Source organism: Gymnoscopelus braueri (genome assembly GCF_963280865.1).
Source record: "Gymnoscopelus braueri genome assembly, chromosome: 9".
Classification (NCBI taxonomy): domain Eukaryota; kingdom Metazoa; phylum Chordata; class Actinopteri; order Myctophiformes; family Myctophidae; genus Gymnoscopelus; species Gymnoscopelus braueri.
Window position 1 is genome coordinate 5,498,193 of NC_137610.1, and position 18,520 is coordinate 5,516,712.

An 18,520-nucleotide genomic window follows, 5' to 3' on the forward strand; every position below is an offset into this window, starting at 1 on the left:
ATAATTCAAAATGGTGGGAGATCTAAAGGTCAGAGGTCAAAAGTCAGAGTGTGAAAGTTGTTCATCATGAGTAGACGCATGTGTGTATTGAAGTTTCATGGCTGTAGGTCAAACAGGGCATGAGTTGTACCTGTTCAAAGTTGGCATTTTGCTATAGCGCCACCTTTTGACGAAAGATTGTGAGAATTATTTCTTGATAGTTTTTCATGACCATCTACCATATGGCCAAGTTTCGTAAAAAGCGTATGCACGGTTCAGCCAGAACTGCGAAAAGTGGTGGAAGAAAAAAGAGGGCAACATTAAAACAGGTCCAGAGCTGAGAGCTCTGGCCCCGTAAAAATATTATGATGTTTATACCAAAACATTTTAGATGACTAAAGTACGACTAAAACTAAATCAAAATGAACACTGGTACATTATCTACTTCACAACGTCCGTTTCACTGGTAATAGACATATACATAATATCTATAATATAAATCTCATAAAATGTCTGTCTATAAGTTGTTCATACTCGACTGATAACCTGGGGCCTGTTCCTCAAAAGGTGAATTAGAGCTAAAGCCTGGCTTTACCACCTATCCTGGCTTAATTTAGCCAGGATTAGAGCTGAGTCGGTTCCTCAAAAGGTGAATTATCTTGAAGATTAGTTTAGCCAGTTCACCCTGGCTAAGTTTAGCCTTATCCGATTCCTCAAAAGAGAATTGAAGCAAGCCTAGCTTAGTTACCATGGCAATTTAGCTGTGAAGTTAGCCTGGTCAGGAGCAGGCTAACAGCCAAGCTTTATTAATCCAGTGCCTTGTTCTTCAAGTTTTGTGAAATAGCTGTTAGTCCAATGACTCCAATCATAAACCAATGAGTTTTTCTACACTTATTCAATTCTTATGCGAAAATCAAAGATCTACAAGCCCGAAATGTTTTTGTCTTATGGCGGCCGGGGGTCCCCGGGCCCCCGTGGACCCCCGGACCCCCGTGTACCCCCGGCCCCCGTGTACCTCCGGACCCCCGTGGACCCCCGGACCCCCATGGACCCCCGGACCCCCGTGGACCCCCGGACCCCCATGGACCCCCGGACCCCCATCGACCCCCGGACCCCCATGGACCTCCGGACCCCCGTGGACCCCCGGACCCCCATGGACCTCCGGACCCCCGTGGACCCCCGCCCCCGTGGACCCCCGTATACCCCCGTATACCCCAGACCTCTGTTGGGGGTCAACGGGGGTCCGGGAGTACACGGGGGGCCCGGCCCCCCGTGTACTCCCGGACCCCCGTTGACCCCCGTGGACCGTGGACCCCCGGCCGCCAAAAGGCAAGCTTTTCCCTTGTAGATCTTCGATTTTAGAAATTTGAAATTAGAAAATTATTCTAAGTGTTTATAATTATAATTCCAACATTCACTTAAACTCCTTATGTTTAAACCTAACTGAATTATATATTTATGGATTTGTATATAAATTAATTGCATATTTTTGGACAACTTGTGCATTTAATTTGTCTGCAATACTTTGCCACGCTTTCTCCCTGGATCTATATTTATTGCGGCCGTGTTTCCTTTCTTGCTTATTATAAATTTTACTTCCTTGTAAGATTCCATGAGCTGCTGCAGTGCTGCTGTTCAGCCACAGAGAAGAACGCCGCTCTGGTTTTGGGCTCCATGATTGGTCAAGTTCAAGGATTCTGCTATCGACTTTCATGGTCTTTTATAGAAATAAGTGAAGCCTGGCTTCATTATCCTGGCTCGACACAGCCTGGCTTGACAAGGCCTAGCTCGACAAAGTCGCTCCTTTTCAGCCTGGCTTGGCGTTCCAGGAACCGAATAAACCAGGCTATACGGACCCGACTTTGTCAAGCCTGGATTTGACTTAAATCCAGGCTTATTTAATTCACCTTTCGAGGAACAGGCCCCTGGTCTAAGTCCATAAGTACAAACGGCCAGGTCAGTCTATAAAGTCTATTTATACAGTATGCTGTTCCCCCCACACACACTACTTCCTTGGTCCTAGGAGGGGTCCCGGGGGGTCCCCAGCAAAATTAGTTAATATAGTGTCACAACCACTTTAACTATATTTTATAGTTTGGCTATTCAAAAAAGCTCTGGTGCCAAATACATACATATCATTTTGGGGGTCCTTGACATGAAAATAATTTAGAACCACTGCACAACTACGCAGTTTTTTATTGATTTTATTCCTTATAGTCTTAGCTCTTTCTTAGTGTTTTTCCTATTAACATTTGTTGTTGTTTTTTTATGTTTGGTTCAGGAATGCAACAAAAAACACAAACCTCCTGTAACTATCCCTTTAACAGTGCCATCTTTTTTGTCGGTGACATGGCGTGTCCTCAGATCCCTCAGTCAGACCCTCGTTGGGGGGTCCAGAGCTGCATGCCGTTCTTCCGCTCGTCACCGTCGTGCGGGCCCCTGCCCCACCACTCCAGGGAGCAGATGAACGCCATCACGTCCTTCGTGGACGCCAGCATGGTGTACGGCAGCTCCTCCCGCCAGGCGGGGGCGCTGCGGAACCTGTCGTCCCCCGTGGGCGCCATGGCTCTCAACCCGCTGCACCAGGACCGCGGTCTGCCCTTCATGCCCTTCCTGCCCCGCCTGCCGGGGGCCCACCTGGACCCCTGTGGCCCTCGGGGGGGGAGCGGCGGGGAGGGGACACAGGCTCCTGACACGCCCACCGCCACGCCCACCGCCACGCCCCCCACCATGCCCCCCCAGGGTAACAGCACTTCCTGTTTTCAAGCTGGTGAGTATAGTTCCAAAGATGCTTAATTTAGGAAGATAGCCCACTAGGTCGCTTCGCCAGTAGGGGCAAAATATTACACAAATAATGTTCTCCTAAGTGGGCGTCCTATATGTTTACTGGTGCGAGATCTATGTTTACTAGATCTATGTTTACTGGTGCTAGATCTATGTTTACTGGTGCTAGATCTATGTTTACTGGTACAAGATCTATGTTTGCTAGATCTATGTTTACTACTGCTGTAGATCTGTGTTTACTGGTGCTAGATCTATGTTTACTGCTGCTGTAGATCTGTGTTTACTGGTGCTAGATCTATGTTTACTGGTACAAGATCTATGTTTGCTAGATCTATGTTTACTGCTGATGTAGATCTATGTTTACTAGATCTATGTTTACTGGTGCTAGATATGTTTACTAGATCTACGTTTACTGGTGCTAGATCTATATTTACTGGTGCTATTGATCTATATTTACTGGTGCTAGATCTATGTTTACTGGTGCTATAGATCTATGTTTACCTGGTGCTATAGATCTATGTTTACTGGTGCTATATATCTATGTTTACATGTGTTATAGATCTATGTTTACTGTTGCTATAGATCTATGTTTACTGGTGCTATAGATCTATGTTTACTGGTGCTATAGATCTATGTTTACATGTGTTATAGATCTATGTTTACATGTGTTATAGATTTATGTTTACTGGTGCTATAGATCTATGTTTACTGGTGCTATAGATCTATGTTTACTGGTGCTATAGATCTATGTTTACTGGTGCTATAGATCTATGTTTACCGGTGCTATATATCCATGTTTACTGGTGCTATAGATCTATGTTTACTAGTGCTATATATCTTTGTTTCTGGTGTTATAGATCTATGTTTACTGGTGCTATAGATCTATGTTTACTGGTGCTAAAGATCTATGTTTACTGGTGCTAGATCTCGCGAGGATGTTGAGTGTTGCTGTCGCGTTCGTTCACATGTGTCGTTTTTAACTGAAGCAAATATTTTCAACTCGGGCGTTTTTTGGGCGAGCCGCCAGGGTTTTGGGACTTGCATTTTAGGTTGTTCAAAACAAAACAAACATGTGTGGAGTTTTATTTTAATTTTTTTTTATCCCACGATTTTTGTAACCAATTTTTTCACCCAGTGCCAATTATCTAAGTAATCCTGGGCGCTACACTCCCTCTGCCAGCCTAGGGAGAGCCTAGAGCCGAGCTCATGCCTCCTTCAATGTATGAGAGCTAGCAAACCGCTTCTTATCACCTGACAGGGGAGAGTTTCCCTGGTTATACGTAGCACGTGGAAGGAACACGTTATTCCAACCAGTCCATCAGGTCCCCCGGCTGACCAGGGGGAGGCAGTACAGAGACCAGGATTACAGCATGTTTTTGTGAGGGTACCTACCCTAGGAGACACGGGGAGAACATGCAAACTCCACACAGAAAGGCCCTTTTGCCAACCCCAACTAGGGTATGGGCACTGATGATGCGGAGGAGAGAACACGCCCCCCAGTGCCCACAGCGTCCCCGGCGGGAATCGAACCCAGGACCTTCTAGCTGTGAGGCGACAGCGTTACCGACTGCGCCACCGTGTGTTGCTGTCGTGTTTGTTCACATGTGTCGTTTTTAGCTGAAGCTTTGAGCTGAAATATTTTCAACTCGGGCGAGCCGCCAGGGTGTTGGGACTTGCATTTTAGGTTGTTCAAAACAAAATAAACAGGCGTGGAGTCACTTTATTTGATCTTTGAGCATATCAGCAATGTCTTGACCTCTTGGACCCTGACGATCGGAGATAGCTCGGCCTAATGATACATGTGGTGACATCATCATCATCTGTGCAGGTGATTCACGAGCCAATGAGCATCTAGGGATGATCGCTCTGCACACGCTCTTCTTGAGAGAACACAACCGGCTGGTGGAAGAGCTGCACGTCCTCAACCCTCACTGGAGCCCCGACACCCTGTACCAGGAGGCCCGCAAGATCCTGGGAGCTGTTCACCAGGTAGAGATAACCCCAACCCCTAACCCCTAACCCTAACCCCTAACCCTGACCCCACACCCTAACACTAACCCCTAACCCTGACCCTAACACTAACCGTGACCCTAACCCCACAAGATCCTGGGAGCTGTGCCTCCCATAGTTTTGTATTTTTCATTAGTTTGTATTGTTATTTTGTTTCATTCCAATTTGTTTTCACAGCAGATTTAGCTTGTTAAGCTTACTTTTTAATCTATCTATCTATCTATCTATCTATCTATCTATCTATCTATCTATCTATCTATCTATCTATCTATCTATCTATCTATCTATCTATCTATCTATCTATCTATCTATCTATCTATCTCAACATTTTATATAAAGGATTTAATTCAGTGTTAGTTTTAGTTTTTTTATTGGCATTTTTGTCATATGTCAGGGGTGCGATTCCAGTGAGAATCAATTCATTGAGATGTATTATTAAGTGTGAGAAGAGAAACAGGAACTAGAACCTGTACCTGACCTGTAGACTTACGTTGTTCCAGATCCTGTATAATAATAATATATATATATATATATATATATATAGTAGAAGCTGTACCTGACATGTAAACTGCCATGGTTCCAGATTGAATATAAATATAATAATAATATATATAATAGAAGCTGTACCTGACATGTAAACTGCCATGGTTCCAGATTGAATATAAATATAATAATAATATATATAATAGAAGCTGTACCTGACCTGTTGTTCCAGATCCTGACGTGGGAACACTACCTGCCCAGGGTTCTGGGTCAGAGTGGCGCTGCCCGCCTGATGCCAGCCTACCGGGGTTACCGTGGCGACGTGGACCCCGGCATCGCCAACGTGTTCGCCGCCGCCGCCTTCCGCTTCGCCCACGTCACCGTGACGCCCGTGGTGACCCGGCTGGGCCCCGGCTACGCCCACAACTCCCAGCATCCTTCACTGCCTCTGCACCGCTCTCTGTTCGCCTCCTGGAGGGTCGTTCAGGAAGGTAAAGGGTGGAAAAAAGTACTCCAATGTTTTTACTTAAGTAAAAGTATCGATACTGCAATGTAGAAATACTCGTGTTACAAGTAAAAGTCCAGAATTCAAAATTGACCTGAGTAAAAGTACAAAAGTATTGGTATCAAAATGTACTTAAAGTACCAAAAGCAGAAAGAGCTCATTATGCAGAATGTCCCGTTTCACAAGTTTTCAAATGTATAAAATATTTTAAAATCTTTTGAAAATAGCAGATCTACAAGCTCACAATGTGTCGCATCGCAACACATTGTGAGCTTGTAGATCGGCTATTTTCAAATGGCCAAAATGTTTATAGGGCTGAAGTGGTTAATGTATGTTTTGTAATAATAAGTACTGTGTGTGTGTGTGTGTGTGTGTGTGTGTGTGTGTGTGTGTGTGTGTGTGTGTGTGTGTGTGCGCGTGCGTGCGTGCGTGCGTGTGTGTGCGCGTGTGTGTGTGTGTGGGGGTCAGGTGGTATAGACCCGGTGCTGCGGGGTCTCCTGCTGTCTCCAGCCAAGCTGCAGACCCCCGGTCAGATGATGGTGGAGGAGCTGACAGAGAGGCTGTTCCAAGCCCAGGGAGGGAAGCCCCTGGACCTGGGCTCCTTAAACCTGCAGAGAGGGAGGGACCATGGCCTACCAGGTACTATTAACACTAGGGTTAAACCTGCAGAGAGGGAGGGACCACGGCCTACCAGGTACTATTAACACCAGGGTTTCTCAAAGAGGGTGCCGTGGCACCCTAGGGTGCCGTGACGCCAGTCCAGGGGTGCCGCAGAATACTTTGATAATATTTGGAATTCATCGATATCACTTCACTTTAACCCATTAAGACCTGAGGCCGATTCTACAAAATATTTTCTACTGTATTTTCTAACTACTTTCTACTACTATGTCAGTGATTCTCAAACTCTTTCATGTCAAGGACCCCAAAATGATATATATTTGGCCGTGGACCCCCATCTCAAAATATGTTGTTCCAGGGACCCCCCAGAAGCAAAGATTTGAGTAACAAATGTTCGCTTTAAAAAATATCTATTCAAAGATTTGCAAAAAAAATCATGATTTTTAAAAAAAAATGTCAAAGTGTAAAATAATGCTTTTTAGCTCAAATAAAAAAATTACACAGTTGTGACGGCTATTTTTGGTGAACGTTCCCCCCAGACTATAGGGATGCTGGGGTTTAAGTGGTTAAACGTCAAGTATTAAGTTATGTTCAGTCTGTTCTAATGGAAACGGATATTCCTCTGTGACATACTGTATCGTAGGGGGAAAGATTTGCATATTTACGTAGCGTAATATGACCATACGTTTCAAACATTTTTAACAGTGTAATTTCAGGGGTGCCGTGGATGAAAACGTTATTTACAGGGGTTGCCCTGGGTCAAAAACGTTTGAGAACCACTGCTATACACACCACACACACACACACACACACACACACACACACACACACACACACACACACACACACACACACACACACACACACACACACACACACACACACACACGGGACCATGACTTAAAGGGCCAGACCACTGTTGTAGAGGTTTGGGTTGTGTAGTTACCATGTTGTAACTCCAAAGGTGGACAAGAAATCATAAATTATTGCTCCATTGATTAGAAATTGATCATTCTAAATATGCTCCTCATTGACTTACATTGTATGATGAAACATGATGATCTTGAACCTTGAACATAAACAAACACAAACAAAGTTGATTCAGACAATATAGAACATCACCAAACCCAGTACTGTTTTTTTTTTTTTTATATAAAAATGTCAACTTCCTGCTTATTTTACTATTTGAAGATCCAGATCCAGATCTGTGGATCCGGTCCGGGTTTTTTTCTTAATAAAAATAGTAAAATCAGCAGGAAGTAAAACAGTAGTGGGTTTGGTGATGTTCTATATTGTCTGAATCAACTTTGTGTACATTTGTTTATGTGCTGATAGAGTGACTTGTTGCTGTTTCATCATACAATGTAAGTCAATGAGGAGCATATTTTGAATTATCAATTTCTAATCAATGGAGCAATTATTTTTGATTTCTTGTCCACCTTTGGAGTTACATCATGGCAAGGTAAATACACAACCCAAACCCTACCAAAGTGCTCTTGCCCTTTAAGATAAAATAAGCATCCATTCATATCATTTACTTTGAAAGACACTTTCAGACACAAAACACAAAACATGTGACTAGATTTCTTTCCAGCCGACAGTTGAACTGAGAAAAAGAAAATAAAGGAAGTGAAATCTGGACCCTGTGTAGCATGTACATGGAACTGGAGCAATATGCCGTCAACAGTATTTTAAAAAGTCCCAATAATAATTCTTGCATTATTATTTGATCACACATCACACATCACACATCACACATCACACATCACACATCACACATCACACATAATTAAGTCATTTGCCTTGCCTTTACTATTCATATTAACCACTTAAATGGATAGTTCACCCCCAAAATGACTTTGTTTTCTATGGATTAGTCTCCCCATGGAGACTTGAATTCTTGGATATTTAGTTTTTGTCTCATTCCTAAGCCAATAATTTGATTACTGGCAGTGGTTCCGGTAGGAGACACAAAGACTGGAACCGCTGCCTACCGGTCCGCTGGTCATCAAATTATTGGCTTAGGAATGAGACAAAAACAAAACATTATACATGAATTCAAGTCTCCATGAGGTGACTAATCTGAAGAAAAAAAGTATTTTTTGGGAGTGAACTATCCCTTTAAACCCAAGCATCCTTATTGTGATTGATTGTCGTTTCCATTGTGGTCCGTTGGTAAACGTGTGTCTCTGCTCTGCCCCCTGGTGTTCTGTCAGGGTACAGCTCCTGTAAACGTGTGTCTCTGCTCTGCCCCCTGGTGTTCTCACAGGGTACAGCTCCTGTAAACATGTGTCTCTGCTCTGCCTCCTGGTGTTCTGACAGGGTACAGCTCCTGTAAACATGTGTCTCTGCTCTGCCTCCTGGTGTTCTGTCAGGGTACAGCTCCTGTAAACGTGTGTCTCTGCTCTGCCCCCTGGTGTTCTGACAGGGTACAGCTCCTGTAAACGTGTGTCTCTGCTCTGCCCCCTGGTGTTCTGTCAGGGTACAGCTCCTGTAAACGTGTGTCTCTGCTCTGCCCCCTGGTGTTCTGACAGGGTACAGCTCCTGTAAACATGTGTCTCTGCTCTGCCCCCTGGTGTTCTGACAGGGTACAGCTCCTGTAAACATGTGTCTCTGCTCTGCCCCCTGGTGTTCTGACAGGGTACAGCTCCTGGCGAAGGTTCTGCGACCTCTCAGTTCCCAACACGACCTCTGACCTCTCGGCCGCCCTGGGGAACCTGACCCTGGCCCGTAAGCTGCTGCGGCTGTACGGGACCCCCGAGAACATAGACGTGTGGGTGGGGGCCATCTCTGAGCCCCCCCTGTCCGGGGGCCGCGTGGGGCCCCTGCTGTCCTGTCTGCTGGCCAGGCAGTTCCGAGACCTGAGAGACGGAGACAGGTACACACACACACGCACGCACGCGCACACACACACACACACACACGCACACACACACACACACACACACACACACACACACACACACACACACACACACACACACACACACACACACACACACACACACACACACACATTCACATACACACTCTCACATACACATACACATACACATACACATACACATACACATACACATACACATACACATACACATACACATACACATACACATGCACGCACAGGCATTTTGTTCAAAACGAAACAATCCTGCAAACTTTGGAAGCCAATCTTAACCAATCAGGATGGAATATGGCAAATCGGACAGATCTGTGTTGATCACATGACTATACACGAATCCACGGAGCGCTGCCCTGTAGGGGGCGCCGCCACTGCTGCGGTGTCAGTCAGCTGCAGCTGCGGTTCTGTCCGTCTGTTCTGTTGACGTTAGCAGAGCAGCCATAAACTAGCCTACTGGTACCTGACGTAGGTGATTCGTCCCGATTTTCTGCACATCTTTGTAAAGTTAGTGTTAGTAAAAGTTAGTAAAAAGCAGGTAAAATAATAACGTGAGCAGCAGTGACTGCAGCTGACTGACACCGCAGCAGCAGCTTACTGAGTCTGACACCGCAGCAATGGTTGCGCGCAAGGCAGCGCTCCGTGGATTCGTGTATATAGAGATACTGTGTACCGATTTGCGTGATGTTTGGACAAAATCTGTAGGAGCAATATCAAAAAATTTGTTTGTCAAAAATTGACCTCCTGGTGGCGCTATAATAAGCCAATTTGAAAAAAAAAAATCCAATTCCGATTTTGAAAAACACTTAGAAAACAACAGAAATCTGAGAAAAAAAATACTTTTGTCCTTGAAAGGAGGCAATCTTTTTTTTGTTGCGATCACGTGATTTCTGGTTGTACTCTTCTTCGGTGGTGCTTGGATCATTCACAGGCAACCCGCCCCCCCCACCAAAAACACGTCAATTACGTCTGTGGCAGGGAATGAGTTATTGATGATATTAATATTAATAATAATAATAATATTATTATTATTATTATTATTGTTTTAGGTTCTGGTGGGAGAGAGCGGGCGTCTTCAGCGCCGCCCAGAGGACACGCCTCCAAGGCGTGTCTCTGTCTCGTATCATCTGTGACAACAGTCACATCACACACGTCCCAGCGGACCCCTTCTCCAGAACCCGGACCCCGCAGGACATGCTGCCCTGCTCCCACCCTCTGGTCCCACACATGGACCTCAGCCCATGGAGGGAGCCACACACAGGTACACACACACACACACACACACACACACACACACACACACACACACACACACACACACACACACACACACACACACACACACACACACACACACACACACACACATGCACATACACCATGGAGGGAACCACACACAGTTACACACACACACGCACACACACCATGGAGAGAACCACACACAGGTACACACACACCATGCACCACGCTGTTTTTAATGGATCTAATCCTTATTGATTATTATGCTGGACTCTCTGATGGAACTCTCAGACGTCTGCAGCAGTGTTGATTTCAACGGCAACTTTTCATTTAGTTATAGTCATGGTCTTTTAAATAAAATTATGTTAAGTTTTAGTCGACTAAATCTACAGTTGATTTAGTCGACTAAAATTTATTTTTGGCGCTGCCGTGATGACATCGAAATGATTTTCACTTAGCTGCATGCCGAAAATAGCCGATCTACATACTGTACCTTAACCACTTTAACCTTATTTTATACCTTGGCTATTTGAAAATAGCAGATCTAAAAGCTCACAACGCATCGCAACGCGACTCGTTGTGAGCTTGTAGATCTGCTAACCAATTGCGCCGAGAGCCTTTGCGTCTAACCAATTGCGTCGAGAGCCATTGTTTTGATACCGCACCCTTGGGAAAAAAAAGGCCTCATAGAAGCACCAGACTCATATACACGCAGTGATATAGTCTGGCTACGCAGGGCTACATTTTGATACCATTACTATTGTACTTTTACTCAAGTACATTTTGAATTCTGAACTTTTACCTGTAACGGAGTATTTCTATATTGCAGTATTGATACTTTTACTTAAGTAAAATATCGGAGTACTTTTTCCACCACTGCTGTAGGTCAGGGAGGCGCATAATGTCCGTTTATGCAGTTATGAGTGATTAAGTAGGACATTGTAATGACCTTTTAAATGACCTTTGACCCCCACAGACCCCAGGTGTGGGGTGGTCCCCAGGGTCCCGTCCGGGTACTGGCTGCAGTGTGACCACATGGTTCTGTATGAGTGTCACCCTGGATTCACCCTGATGGGTGCTACCTCCGTGACCTGTGACCCCAGCACCCAGCGCTGGACTCCTGCCCCTCCCACCTGCACCGGTACACAGCCTTATAACTGCCTTATGACCTTATTACTGTAGTACCCATCCTTATGACTGCCTTATGACCTTATTACTGTATCTTTATGACTGCCTTATGACCTTATTACTGTAGTGCCCGGCCTTATGACTGCCTTATGACCTTATTACTGTATCCTTATGACTGCCTTATGACCTTATTACTGTATCCTTATGACTGCCTTATGACCTTATTACTGTATCCTTATGAATGCCTTGTAACCTTATTACTGTAGTACACATCCTTATGACTGCCTTATGACCTTATTACTGTAGTACACATCCTTATGACTGTCTTATGACCTTATTAATGTATCCTTATGAATGCCTTGTGACCTTATTACTGTAGCACACATCCTTATGACTGCCTTATGACCTTATTACTGTAGTACACATCCTTATGACTGTCTTATGACCTTATTACTGTAGTACACATCCTTATGACTGCCTTATGACCTTATTACTGTAGTACCCAGCCTTATGACTGTCTTATGACCTTATTACTGTACTACACATCCTTATGACTGTCTTATGACCTTATTACTGTAGTACCCAGCCTTATGACTGTCTTATGACCTTATTACTGTAGTACACATCCTTATGACTGTCTTATGACCTTATTACTGTAGTACACAGTCTTATGACTGTCTTATGACCTTATGACTGTAGTAAACACCCTTATGACTGTCTTATGACCTTATTACTATAGTACCCAGCCTTATGACTGCCTTATGACCTTATTACTGTAGTACACATCCTTATGACTGTCTTATGACCGTATTACTGTAGAATACAGCCTTATGACTGCCTTATGACCTTATTACTGTAGCACACATCCTTATGACTGCCTTATGACCTTATTACTGTAGTACACATCCTTATGACTGCCTTATGACCTTATTACTGTAGTACACATCCTTATTACTGCCTTATGACCTTATTACTGTAGTACACATCCTTATGACTGTCTTATGACCTTATTACTGTAGTACACATCCTTATGACTGCCTTATGACCTTATTACTGTAGTACACATCCTTATGATTGTCTTATGACCTTATTACTTTATAGTACCCATCCTTATGACTGTCTTATGACCTTATGACTGTAGTAAACACCCTTATGACTGTCTTATGACCTTATTACTATAGTACCCAGCCTTATGACTGCCTTATGACCTTATTACTGTAGTACACATCCTTATGACTGTCTTATGACCTTATTACTGTAGAATACAGCCTTATGACTGCCTTATGACCTTATTACTGTAGCACACATCCTTATGATTGCCTTATGACCTTATTACTGTAGTACACATCCTTATGACTGCCTTATGACCTTATTACTGTAGTACACATCCTTATTACTGCCTTATGACCTTATTACTGTAGTACACATCCTTATGACTGTCTTATGACCTTATTACTGTAGTACACATCCTTATGACTGCCTTATGACCTTATTACTGTAGTACACATCCTTATGATTGTCTTATGACCTTATTACTTTATAGTACCCATCCTTATGACTGCATAAGGATGGGTACTATACATTACACACTTACATTGTGTACATGTGTGTACATTGTGTACATAGTGTGTACATTGTGTACATAGTGTGTACATTGTGTGTACTTCCTCCTACTATATAAATGAGTGTCCACAGAACATGCAGTGTGTGAACACAGCAGGTTCCTTTACCTGTACAGGTTGGTACTCTACAGTCATATGAATGAGTCATATATATATATATATATATATATATATATATATATATATATATATATATATATATATATATATATATATATATTTATATACAGTTCATATGGAAAATCTGTAGGATCGAGAAAGAAGGAGCACTTGTTTTTCGGATCAGCGCGAGACGGAGCAAGCAGGAGGCTTTGATATTATAGCCCATTATTCTGACCCCATTATAACTATCCCTATCCTTAACCCTAACCTCACACTAACCTAACGTTTGTCGGACTATTGGGGCGTGGGAATAACGGGAGGTCGGAATTATGAGCGGACTCCTGCTGAAAAGTGAGCTAGATAGGCGCTAGCTACGAGCTAGCTGGGCGCTGAGTGAAAACGGCTAATCGGTCCGATAGCTCCGGTAGGCCCTGTCCACCCCGGCCTCGAGTAAAAAAAAAAGCATCCTGAGGGCCGGGATGGGACGGGACCCCGAGGAGCCACCGGACCGGCCGAAAACAAGCGCTCCTTTCTCAATCTTTCTGATTTCCCACATGAACTGTAACATAAAACAGAACACAATACATGTATTACATCAACTGATGGTTTGTAGTTTACTTGTGCTGCACTGATACCAAACAGTGGTCAGTCTATACATTAACATCACTGTGAATGTTCTTCCATGATGATTCTATACATTAACATGAATGTTGTTCCATGCAGCCTCGGGGGGCTCGTCTGTGTCGGTGGTGTCGGTGGTCTCTGCCGTCATCTCAGTGACCGGGGTGGTGGCGGTGCTGGTCAGCATGGTGATGTGTTCTACAAGGTACCGCACCGTCAGTCAGTCAGTCAGTCAGTCAGTCAGTCAGTCAGTCAGTCAGTCAGTCAGTCAGTCAGTCAGTCATTCATTCATTCATTCATTCAAACGTTTAATATTCTGTAAGGGACGTTGAGGTTGCCCTCATTTGCAGTGTCGTCGAGATACATCACAGTTCAAATACATCACAGTTCAAATACATCACAGTTCAAATACATCACAGTTCAGATACATCACAGTTCAGATACAGAGCCGTCTGGGAGAAATGCGGGGCCCGGTGCGAAGTCGCGTGCGCGCCCCCATCCTCGCGCGCGATTTTGCGGTTTTGGGTGGATATTTCTGAGTTTTTGGTGGTTATTTGCGGTTATTTCTTTTTATAACTCTTAAAGGTAGGGTAAGTGATATATTTTGGTTAAAACAAAAAGTATTTTGTTAAAAGGTTAAAATACTATATTCTGATAGTAATCATTGCTATAGAGTGTTTGTTCAGTAACAGATGTCTCCCTGTCTCTCCAGCTCTTTAATAAACAGAAAATACATTTTTCGGTAGGTGTCAAAATCTCAGCCAATCAGGAGAAAGTACCCATTTTTAAGCTTAATTTGTATAGTGTTCCAGTTAAAATTTTGTCTGCTCATTTCTTAGTGTCATCACTTCCAATTTCACTTGTTTAATCTATATCCTGATTGAGTTCTCTGTCCTGGTTGGATAAAATTGGAAATGAAACTAAAAAAAAAAAAAAAAAAAATACAAAATACATTTTCTGTTTTATAAAGAGCTGGAGAGACATGGAGACTCTTTATATGGACAGGACACTCTATAGTAACGAGCTCTATCAGAACATAGACCCATTTTGCAATTATTTGAATAATTGCAAATCACTTACCCTACCTTTAATAAATGTGATTCTGTTCATTAACATTTTTTTTTTTTTCTCGTTTTTTTGCGGGGCCCCCCCAAGCGCGGGGCCCGGTGCACCGCACCGCTCGCACCACCCTTGCGACGGCCCTGTTCAGATACATCACAGTTCAAATACATCACAGTTCAGATACATCACAGTTCAAATACAATACATGTCAATAATACAACTAAACTAAACAAAAACGTCCCCCTTACATGCAGTATGATACAACACAAGTTAAAACAGTTGCAGACGTTTGTGGGTACAGTAGGTCTGCAATCAATGTTTTAAACTGACCGTATGTTAAAGGAGAATGAATGAATATGGGCAGCCTCGGGCCACAAGGTTGAATGACAGTTTATTAACTCTTTAACTGCCAGAGTAATAGTGTAATAGTGTCACGCTACTGCCAGCCAAAACGAGCCATTTTACCAACCTTTGAAAAATCATGGAATATTTTCCGTGATCGCCGTCCTCACGGTGATTGGGTGATCGCCTCATTATATGCACGGGGGTCTCGTAGAAAAGGGGGGGGATCCTCTGCCACAATCTGTTGTTATGGCAACAGCTTACCCTGCAATTCATGGTGTATGACCTCACATGTATTATACTAGAGGTCCGGGCGCCCTACGGGCGCCCTGCCCACTAGCCGCACACGGGGCTCTAGTAGCCTGGCCCGCACATCGGAGGCCCGAACCTCTAGAGTTAATTATAAATATGTAATGTAAATACCCTGTGTCTAGCTATTGCTTTATGTGTCTGCTTAATGTGCTTAATGAAGGGAAAAGCAGCTGAAGTAGCTATGATTACCTCCTGGTTGCTTGTTGCTCGCGCACAATCTGGCAACACTGATCCCCGCACGGTGAAAGAAGTAAAATTTCATGAACCTGGTTGCTAGGATATTCATGTATGACCACACATTCAATTCAATTCAATTCAATTTTATTAAAGTGTCAAATCACAACAAGTTGTCTCAAGACACTTTACATGTAGAGAAGAGACCCGACAATCCCACCCTGAGCAAGCAATTTTGCGACAGTGGCAACAAAAAACTCCCTCTTAACTGGAAGAAACGTCAGGCAGACCCTAGCCTAGGCTCTAGGGTGGTGGCCTTCTGCCTCGACCGTGTCGGGGGAAAGAAGAGAGAGAGAGGGAGAGACAGAAAGAGATACAGTACAAGTAGTAACAATAACAATAGTAGCAAATATAATAGTGTAAGATAGTATATGATAACATAATATAGTACAGCAATAATGTGTATGCAGTATATAATGGTATAATATAAGAATGTTAAGATCATAAGTATAGTGTAGTGGTATAGTGTAGTGTAGTAGAAATCCACGGTCGTGCTCCATGGAGAGGCCCGGTCCGCAGTCACAGTCTTGAGCCGCAGCTGGGGGTCCGTAGTGACAGTCCATGGGACTGCGACGTGGGAGACAAAAGAAACTCCGGGGAGCGGGTCCCCGGGTGTAGAATTAGTGGCAGGCCTTACTAGAGCGTGAATCCGTACAGGGTTAATTACAATTGTACCAATGGGGCACAAACCCACACAACCAAAAGGGAGGACGAGAAGAGAGAGGACGAGAGGAGATAGGAGAGAGGAGAAAGGGGGGGAGGTGGAGAGGAAGAGAGGATGACTATAGGGTGACTGAGTCTATACACTTCGGCTATAGGCTTTATCATAGAGAAAGGTTTTTAATCTAGTCTTAAATATACAGAGTGTGTCTGCTTCACGGACTGAGACTGGGAGAAGGTTCCACAGCTGAGGTGCCTGAAACTTAAATGCTCTGCCTCAATGCAGCACCCTTAATGCCAACCAAATGCTCTAGTCTCTGCAACAAAATATGTTGATCGATAGTATCAAATGCAGCACTGAGGTCCAACAAAACCAGTACAGAGAGAAGGTTGTTATCTGATGCAATCAGGAGGTCATTTGTGACCTTCACCAATGCCGTCTCAGTGCTATGGTGTGCTCTGAATCCTGACTGAATCCTGTCGCTTCCACACACCACATGAGTGTAGCATGTTGAAGTCTTGCCTTGACTTCACTTTAAAATGCCTCAAATGAGGAGATATTAAGACCATAAGAGGTTTATTTATTTTATCGTCGCTGACATGAACCTTTATTTTTTAAATCTTTTCAGATATTTCCCACTGAAACGAGAGCTGAGGATGAACGGAGCTGCTTGTTGCCACAGAGGAACTTAAAGGATCCACCATGAAACAATGTGTTGCATTGATATTGTTCTTGTGGACTTTTTGTCATCATATAGCAATGGCTGACCTGCCTTTTATGGGTCTGACCTTTCCGGCCTTGGATCAATGGAACTAACATACTGTTATATACTTATTTATATAAGTTTATATCTATTGATATTGAATGGAAAACTTATTTTTAAAGAAAGAAATACCATGACTTAACTCATTGAGTGCCATATATATCATTATCTGAAGATTTGCAGCTCCATCCACTCCTTGTTTAACTTATAACTGAAAAAGGCTGTATCTCGCTTCCTAAGCACTTTTCTTTTACTTTAAAAAAAATATATATATAATCTTACTGGCCAGAAATAGCCAGAAATAATTTGGGCACTCAATGAGTTAATGTTGTTTTCTGTATTGTTTTCTGTATTACTAAATAATGAAAGAGTAAAGCAGCACACTCTATAGCTGCCGATGTCAGTTTTATTGTGGACACAGAGACAGAAAACCGAGAGAGACAGTTTCGAACAGACTATTAATGGAACTGTGTTCTGAGGTTCATCCACTTGCTCAGTCATTTCTTGATGCATTCTGGTTTGACCTCTGACCTTGTTCCACTGTTGTGGTTATTGTGTGTACAATAATGTCCTTAAATGCTCTCATGTCGTCCTGCATTTTGGTGCGACAATTTAAGGACTTTTAAGACCTACTGAATACCTCTAAAACCAAAAATAAAACATGGCTTTACTGCGTCAAAAGTAATCAACAAACTATACTGTATAAATATAAAACGGTTCTTTCAAGTTAACAGTTACACACTTATAACCTGCCATGTTAAAAACAAAAGAGGGCGGAGAAACTTCTGTAATTTCTTTAATAATTTATTACGTGTATCACTCTTGAAGATCACCCATGTGTTTATTTAAAAGTATTAATACCCAGTTTAGGGCTGTAACTATCACTTATCTTAGCGATTATTCTATTGATAACGTTTTATATTTAGCAAAATGGTAAAGCACAGATTTTTTTTATTGTAATTTTCATACAGTATATCAATGAATAAACACAGGTATATATATTTTTATATACAATTGAAAAAGTCTGATTAATGACTTAGGGGAATACCACTCATTGTTAACATTGAACTATGTCTTTAATACACCTTAGAGCTGTTGTGTGGAAATGAGAAAAAAGTCCTGGATTGATTGAGGTCATGTGATCAGTGACATA

At 43.0% G+C, this 18,520-nt stretch overlaps 1 protein-coding gene across 1 annotated transcript in view; it reads left to right on the plus strand.

Moving 5' to 3' along the window:
- Nucleotides 1-18,520, plus strand: part of epx (eosinophil peroxidase) — a gene marked incomplete at both ends in the record, with an annotated part of 64,130 nt that overhangs the window by 27,996 nt on the left and 17,614 nt on the right. The window contains 8 exons of the mRNA XM_080437322.1: nucleotides 2,344-2,749; nucleotides 4,592-4,752; nucleotides 5,489-5,747; nucleotides 6,230-6,400; nucleotides 9,023-9,260; nucleotides 10,331-10,542; nucleotides 11,497-11,661; nucleotides 14,096-14,198. Of these exons, the coding sequence (XP_080293448.1) occupies nucleotides 2,344-2,749; nucleotides 4,592-4,752; nucleotides 5,489-5,747; nucleotides 6,230-6,400; nucleotides 9,023-9,260; nucleotides 10,331-10,542; nucleotides 11,497-11,661; nucleotides 14,096-14,198 (1,715 nt within the window). The remainder of the gene's footprint in view (nucleotides 1-2,343; nucleotides 2,750-4,591; nucleotides 4,753-5,488; nucleotides 5,748-6,229; nucleotides 6,401-9,022; nucleotides 9,261-10,330; nucleotides 10,543-11,496; nucleotides 11,662-14,095; nucleotides 14,199-18,520) is intronic.